Source organism: Giraffa tippelskirchi, chromosome 3 (assembly GCF_054371585.1).
Source record: "Giraffa tippelskirchi isolate mGirTip1 chromosome 3, T2T-mGirTip1v1.2.pri, whole genome shotgun sequence".
Classification (NCBI taxonomy): Eukaryota; Metazoa; Chordata; class Mammalia; order Artiodactyla; family Giraffidae; genus Giraffa; species Giraffa tippelskirchi.
Genome location: NC_137277.1, coordinates 187865985 through 187873951, shown reverse-complemented (window position 1 = coordinate 187873951; position 7967 = coordinate 187865985). Strand labels below are relative to the sequence as shown.

Sequence of the window (7967 nt, the reverse complement as noted above, 5' to 3'; positions counted from 1 at the left end):
GAATCAGCTCAATGTCAGACTTACAGCCTCCAGAACCGTAAGGGAATACATTTCTGTTGTGTAAGGTACCACACTGTGACACTTTGTTATGGCAGCCCCGACACTGAGACAGTCTGGTAGGAGAGGGAAGCCTGTACGAGCCACCTGATCTGGACTGCAGGTCAGGAGTGGCTTCCTAGAGGTGATGCTGACCTGGGCATTGCAGGATGAGTAGGAGTTCATCAGCCAAAAGAAGTCAGGGTAGGGTATTCCAGGCAGAGGGAAGAATATATGTAAAACCCAGGAGAGGCATGAGAGTATGTCAGAGACCCTTCCTTGAACTGCCTGCCCTGCCCAAGCACCTGAGGGCCCCGGAAACAGTGATGACATCCTTCATTCCAAGATAATGGAAGAAGTATTTTCACCAGGAGGTCCCTTGAGCCCCTGTGGTGACACGCATCATTCTCACCAGCAGGGGGCCCTCACACACTCTTAGTGATGACGGAAGAGGGGCCAGGTGGGTACCGGCATTAGTCAGGGTCCAGGGTTTCTGCTTCCCTGATGGCTCAGCTGGTAAAGAATCTGCCTGCAATGCGGGAGTCCTGGGTTCAATCCCTGGGTCAGGAAGATCCCCTGGAGGAGGGAAAGGCTACCCACTCCAGTACGCTGGCCTGGAGAATTCCATGGACTGTACAGCCCATGGGGTCCAAAGAGTCGGACACGCCAGCGATGTTCACTCACTCACTCACTCACTCACTCAAGGCCTCTCTCTGGGGAGGAGGTGCGGCCAGCCCCGGGCACGTTGGCAGCTCTGTGCTGGCGGGGCCCTCCCCCGGCGCCACGGGACACGCCTTGCCTGGGGGAAGACACAGACTCGGGGTCACCCTTCGGTACGAGTACTTTACTTCAGTTACAATGGTGCCACACAGAGCTACAGTAGCACAAAACGTGACAATACAAACAAATAGTCTCCCAGCTCCAAACCCCACACCCCGTCCCCGCAGAGACACCGGCCCCATGGGGCTCCCTCGAGGCGGGTGGGGGGCTGCCCTCGCTTCCATCCCTGCCCTGCCCCCCGCCCCTCCCTGAAGCAGTGAGGGCAGAAGACATCCCCTCTGGCTGGACCCTCTGCCCTGGGATGCCTGCCGTTTGCTGGGGGGTCCTAGTCCCCAGACTAGGGGGCTGGGACCCTCCTCTGAGGAGGCTGGAGGGCAGGAGAGAGCCTGGCCGCGCCCCCGGGAGCCTGACCCCCTGGGGCGGGGTGAGAGGCAGGCTCCTAACTCCGCTCCTTCTCTGCCGCCTGCGCTCCGTTTCCTGACGAGACCCCCGGCCCCTCTGGGGACCGGGGCCTCACCTGGAGTCCCCCTCCGACTCCCCGCCCCAGCTCAAGGGCGGGTCTGAAAGGGCGCATGGCGGTGGCCGAGCTGTCGTCTGCTCCTCCTGGGGAGGACTGGCTCCTGTGGGGGCTGGCGGGTCTCCTGCCTCGGTGCCTGCTCCCCCAGAGGGCCAGCCTGGGGCTCCATGAGCTCCGCCAGGTGGGGGACAAGCTGTGGCCGCACCGGGGAGACGCATTCCTGGTGCCCTGACGCCTCAGGCCAGACCCACCATGCCTGCCCCCTGAACCCCCCTCCCTGGTCAAGAGTAGCCCCCAAGAAGAGGAGGGTCCACGACAAGTACAGTCTCCACTCAGCCAAGGGGCTGAGGGTGGGCTGGAGCCCGGGGCACGTTCAGGGGGTCCTCAGACTCCTGACTGCGGTGCCGCTGACCGGCAGGCCCGGGCCTCTGGGCAGCCGTGAGGGGGCAGCTGTGTGGGCCCCGGGACGGAGGGCATGGCCTTGTGTTCCAGACAGGGCACTCGGGAGCTCCACTGAGGAGGCCGAAGGCCCCTGGGGGCGGAGGGCAGTCTCCTCGGGTGGGGGGCCTGGGTGCAGCCCCGGGTAAGGCACTGAGGAGAGAGGCCGGGGCTGACTGTGGTCCTGGGAGCCAGGAAGGGAGGTGGTGAACAGAGCCCGAGGGAGGATCTGCGTCCCAGGGTGATGAGAGCCGCTTTCTCTTCTTCCCCAGGAGAAAAGGGTGTGCAAGGCAGACTCTGAAACGGCTGGGATGAGGCGTTGCAGAGGGTACATGGGTCCCGGGCCGACGGAGGCGCCCAAAAGCAAGGGGACGGAGAGAGGACCCCGTGGCACGGCCGAGAGCTCTGACGGGGGGCCTCAGCCTCGCAGGGCTCGTGACCCAGGTCCAGGGTCCTCGGGCACCTCCAGACTGGGGTGGAGGGCACGGACCAGGCCTCACACAGCCATCAGTCCCCTCTTGTGACTCTGGGGGCCAGAGTTTTCTTGCTGGGAGTCTCCACTGATGGGCTCTGGGTTCAGAGGCAGGCACCCCCGGGGAGTGATGCCAATGAGCTGCCCCTCCATCTGCTGGGACCAAGAACCAGGGGAGGGCTTGGAACCACACACCCCAGGGGCGGAAGTACCTCTCCACGGGGAATCCTGCTACAGCCCAACCTTGTAGTGAGGAAGGAAGAGAGGGGGCTAGTCAGGGGGTTTCCCTTGTCCACAGGTTATTTAGAAAAACAGAACATAATAAATATACTGATCCTTTCCTTAAAAAAAAAACAAAAGTGTTTTAAATGCATCATTTCCCTGAAGATTTCCAGTGTATTCCACAATGTTTAAAAAATAGTTTCCCCAAAAATATATCTTTAAAGCATTTGACACAGTGGTATTTGTGGTATATCTGGCGCTGCTTGTGGGCGGAGGGGGCTGGGCCCCCCCGCCCTTGTTGGCGAGGGTCCAGGCCCGGTGGGCAACCAAGTTGACGCCCAAAAGCCCATCAGAGTTGACACACATGTGCCTAGGATGACCGGGTCTTCACAGGGGGTCAAATCTCAGATTTCGGTGAGAGCTCACATCTCAGGATTGGTTCTGGCTGACACCCCTGCCGTGTCGGGGGAGGGGGCTGGCTGCTGGATGGAGGGGGCAGTCTTGTGGGCCCGGGCGCGTGTTCTCGCCCTCCATCTCGGCTCAGGGTGCTTGGCCCTTCACCAGACTTCACACTTGTGATGCGGGTTCATGGGTGAGCCAGGCGGGCAGTGGAAGTGTTCCGAGAACTCCTTGGAGTTGGAGATGGAGCCGATGACCCGGAAGCGGGAGGGGCTGTGAGGATCGGTGATGAGACCTTCGTGTGAGCTCTCGGGGGTGCGGACGGAGCACCAGACCTTTGAGGGGGCGATAAGGGAGAGGGTGGAGTGACTTGAGGCCGCCAGATTGGCCCCATCACCCTAACAGGGAAATAAGCGCCCCTCTGGTTCTGAGACCCCCATGAGGGGCCCGCCACCTGGGTTAGGAAGGAGCAGAGGGCTGGGGGGCCTTCATCTAGCTTCCTCTCCTGTGGCCAGATCAGCTGAGTGTCTGTCCTGGGCATCCGGGTTACGCTTCACCTGCACAAAGGATTCTGCCCCCAAACCAGTTTGAACACTTTGCACTGAGTCCAGCTCACTCCTTTCCTGGGCAGAACCAACTGCCTCGTGGCCTTGCAGCTCTGGGCACCAACAGAAGGCTACACGCTGATTGCCAACTCTAGGGATGACCAGGGACGCCTTCAGTTTAAGACATTTCTAGAACCACAGAACCGGAAGGGCCTTTAGCCATCCAAGCAAACCTGTCCTCTCCTCTACCTGATGGAGGAATTCCTCTAACAGGGTTCTTAACCCTCCCTTGAATTTCTCCACAGATGAAGCTCGCCTTCTTACAGGGTAAATGCCCTGTGGATGGACCCATGAGCTAGGGCTTCTCTATTTGAGGAAATTTGCCTTTTGGTTTTCAGCGCTCCTGGAACTCAAGATGGCAGACTGTGCCTGGGTTTTAGCTTTTCTCTAAAGAACTCACCTGTGCAAAGCCCAGGAAGAAGAGCTGGTTGTTGGTGAGACCCAAGGTGGGCAACGTCTGCTCAGCCCCGTTTTTCTTGACCCAGTTCTGGTAGGCCTGGGGGGAGAACAGAGCTCAGGGTCCCCGTGACGCAGGAAAAGCGGGTGGCAGTGCGGGGCGCGTGGGGGAGATCTGGGACGATACACCCTGCCGGGACAGGGCCTGGCTTCTGGGGGTCCTGGGCCTCAGCCCAGAGGGGCCACCCTCTACCTGCTCTCATCCCAGAAGGAGCTCATTCAACCCCACGGCTTCAAGTGCCCCCTCCATCTAAATACAGATGCACCCTGCCAGCTCCAGGCCTTCTTGGGAACATACAGCTGCTCCAGCTGGACATCCAAGACGCATTTTACACACACACACACGCACACACACACACACACACACTGCTTTCCCATCACAGTAAATGACGCCAACCAGGAAAGCTGAACACCGAAGAATTGATGCTTTTGAACTGTGGTGTTGGAGAAGACTCTTGAGAGTCCCTTGGACTGCAAGGAGATCCAACCAGTCCATCCTAAAGGAGATCAGTCCTGGGTGCTCATTGGAAGGACTGATGTTGAAGCTGAAACTTCAATACTTTGGCCACCTGATGCGAAGAACTGACTCATTTGAAAAGACCCTGATGCTGGGAAAGATTGCAGGCAAGAGAAGAAGGGGACGACAGAGGATGAGATGGTTGGATGGCATCACTGACTCAATGGGTATGAGTTTGAGTAAGCTCCAGGAGTTGGTGATGGACAGGGAGGCCTGGCGTGCTGCAGTCCATGGGGTCGCAAAGGGTCGGACACGACTGAACTGAACTGAACTAAACTGAACTACCCAGTTACTCAGGCCCAAACCCCAGGACTCTCCTTGGATTCATCTTCTTTCAATCAGCCGAACAACCGCAATCTAACCACGTCTCTCCCTTCCCATTGCTCTAGCCCATCTCTTGCCTGGACAACCTCACAGCAGCTTTCTAACTAGTCTCCTTGACCTCAAACTGGTCCAATTCCAGCCTCCTCCCAACACAGCAACTCAGGTCATCCTCATAAAGCAGGGGCTGGAAAATTTTTCTATAAAGGGTCAGAGAGTAAGTGTTTTCAGCTTTGGAAGCCAAACAGTTTCTCTGCTGCAATGACTCAAGGAACACTCTGATATATGAAGGCAGTCACAGGCACCATGGAGATGAACGGGTGTAGCTGTCTCCTCTCCCCCACAACTCTGATTTATTTTTATTGATTTAGCCAGCTAAGGGCTGGATGTGGCCCATAGGCTATAGGTCTGCTGACCTGGTTGTAGAGGGTAACGCAGATCCCTCCCCCGTGTAAATCCCCGCAGTGGCTCCCACTGCAGCCAGAATAAACCCCAAGGTCCTTGCTCAGTCAACAGAGGCCGTAGCCGGGACAGCCGCTCCTCCAGCCACCCCTCCTGCACCGGGCCCTGCCCTCCATCCCTGCCCCGTCCTTCTTCCTGTCCTGGGCTGTGCAAGGCTTGGGTCCACCTCACGGCCTCGGCATTTACTGTTCTTTCCCTGCCTCTTTCTCACCCTACTGGACTCCGTTCAAAGGTCGTCTCCTCTAGAAGGCCCCCCCGACCACCCTCTCCCCTAGCTTTCTTTAGTGCTTTGGCCTGTCTTGTACTCTTCATCTTATCAGCACCTGACACCATCACGTGTATCTGTGGAGTGTGCACTGCCCTTCTTCCCCCTCCTTGGCCCGTTACAGTTGGGGGCTTCATGAGAGCAGAACCCGTCGCTGTTTCGTCCCAGAACCGCCAGCACCAAAAAGAGGACACAGTGGGTCGAAAGTTTGCAACACACTTTCCCCGACTAACAGACGTCAGGCAAGTCTCCGGATGTTTCTGGTTGGTTCTGTCGCCTGCACAGCGGGCGTGAGATACCTAATCATAGAGCTCCCGGGGGGCCCGGCCCACAGGCCTCAACACACAGCGTCTCTCGGGCTTCCTGCTCTCGCTGCCAAGGGGAGAAGGAGGATGTTCTGCCTTAGCCTCTGGCATCTCTCCCTTCCAACTCAGCCAACATCGCTGAGGGCCAGCCCGGACTAGACCCGGTGCCCAAGCCGCCACGTGCATCTCTCTCACAGCCAGCAACGCAGGGACGAACACAGCCACACACACCGAGGCTCGGGGACACTGAGTGACTCACTGCGGAACCAGGACCGGAGCCGGAACTGGCTCCGTGAGCTGTGTCCCCCTCCCTCCCTTCCCGCAGCCCGCTGCTGCCGGGGTCGGGGTGGCTTCCCCTGCAAAGGGAGGGACAGGCAGGTCTTCAGGTGGGTCCAGCCCAAGCCCTTTCTGGTGACCCTCGGCGGGGCTGGACTTGGGGTACACAGCCTCTGTGTGCCAGGTCCAAGCTGGGTGTTTCACAGACACCCTTTCAATTGGTCCTCACTGCCACCCATTCCACAGACGCGGCAACTGAGGCCCACAGACCCGTTGCGCATGCCCCAGCTTGTCTACCACCACTCTCAACTGAGAGGCACCTGGACAGACCCAGAGCCAGGTCTGGGGTGTGCAGGGAGGGGCCTCCTACCCGATAGGCCGCCTTGAGGCCCCCGTTGTCCGCAATGTTTTCGCCAAGGGTGTGCCGGCCGTTCACCAGCTCCCCGTTCACGCTGTAGTTGCCGTACTGCTCCACCATGCACTCAGTCTGCTGTTTGAACGCCTCCACGGACGAGTTCTTCCACCAGGGCCGGAGGTTCCCATCCTTGTCGTACTCTCGGCCTGCGGGGTCAGAGGGGAGCATCAGGCCGGGCGGAGAAGAGACAGAGGCAGAGCCCCGTGCCGTGATTGCACCTCTCCTCCCAGGGAGAAATAAGCCACCCACCTATCCGGCCGTCTACCCCCCAGCACTGCGGAGATGAGGCTGGGATGGGTGCTGAAGGACCTGGATGAATCAGCCGGTCTGGGGTGGGGTGGGGGATGCAGGAACATGACCCGACTAAGGACCTGCACATTCAAAGTTTCGGTGGAGCTAGATTCACTGTGGAGGCTGGTGAAGGGCCTCTGACCCTGTGCCCAGCGGCGGGGTGAAGGCAGCGGGCAGTGTGAAGGTCACAGGAAGAAGGTCTTGCCTCCTCATTCTTGGTCTCGGGGTCCCCAAAGCAGGAGGCAATGAGGGGGATTCTGGACATTAGCTGGTGAGGTACTAACTCTTCTAATTGTCATTGGACCAGAGAAGTCTCTGGGGTGGTGGAGAAATGTTCGCTCCCCACTGACTACAGGGGGGAGCACTGTACAACCCCTGGCACTGGACACCTTCAGGGAGTAGGATGTCCCACTGTGAGCCTGCCCAGTCCTCGCAATCACCACATGATCAACACGCCCATTTCACAGATAAGAAAATAGAGGCCAGTGGAAATGATGGGGCTTGTGAGAGTCCACACAAATTGGCAGGTGCCTGGGCCAGGATTTTAACCTTCTATCTCCTCCTGTCTCCAAGATGCGTAGGAGCAAAAGCAGACGCAGAGGGGCCAGGAAGCCAGTGGGGATTCATCTGAAGGGGACCCCGAGGAACCCGTACCTTGATCGTCAAAAGCATGAGTCAGCTCGTGGCCCACGACAACGCCGATGCCGCCGAAGTTTAACGCACTAGAGGGGGAGACACGGGGGTAAGAGTGATGTCTTGTGGGGAGGGTCCACTGCTTCCTCAGTCTGCAGACACGGCAGAGGCCTGCAGGGCTCCAGCTGGGCCCCCGAGCCGGTCAGAGCCTAGAGAGCCAGCTCCGTCAGCCTGTGCCCGACGGACTCCAAGCACCGTGCCAGGCACTGCCCTCTTGGGTTATTGCAAAGAGCTAGGCCTCTGTAATTGACCCTGTAAGGGAGCAAATGGAGGTGTAGAATGGTTCACCCATTTTGCCCAAGGGCCACTCAGCCAGCAGAGAGCAGGCCTGGGTTCAGATCCAGGCCTGTGTGGATTTACTTCCAAGACTTCTCACACTTCCCAACGTCCCAGCTGAGACTGTCCCAGAACACCACTAGAGGGGCATTCCCCTATTTGGGGCTCCTGCCTCCATGATGGCATCACCAACTCAATGGACATGAGTTTGAGTAGGCTCC

The 7967-nt window shown here is 58.7% G+C and overlaps 1 protein-coding gene across 4 annotated transcripts in view; it reads right to left on the bottom strand.

Annotated features, from left to right (window-relative positions):
- Nucleotides 1-865: 865 nt before the first annotated feature.
- Nucleotides 866-7967, bottom strand: part of ECE1 (endothelin converting enzyme 1) — a 122488-nt gene continuing 115386 nt past the window's right edge. For all 4 annotated transcript variants that reach the window (XM_081574735.1, XM_081574736.1, XM_081574733.1 and 1 more), the window contains exons 16-19: nucleotides 7432-7499; nucleotides 6442-6632; nucleotides 3870-3965; nucleotides 866-3199 (exon numbers count right to left, since the gene is read on the bottom strand). In XM_081574735.1, coding sequence (XP_081430861.1) covers nucleotides 3023-3199; nucleotides 3870-3965; nucleotides 6442-6632; nucleotides 7432-7499 — 532 coding nt within the window. In that variant the 3' untranslated portion in view covers nucleotides 866-3022. The remainder of the gene's footprint in view (nucleotides 3200-3869; nucleotides 3966-6441; nucleotides 6633-7431; nucleotides 7500-7967) is intronic.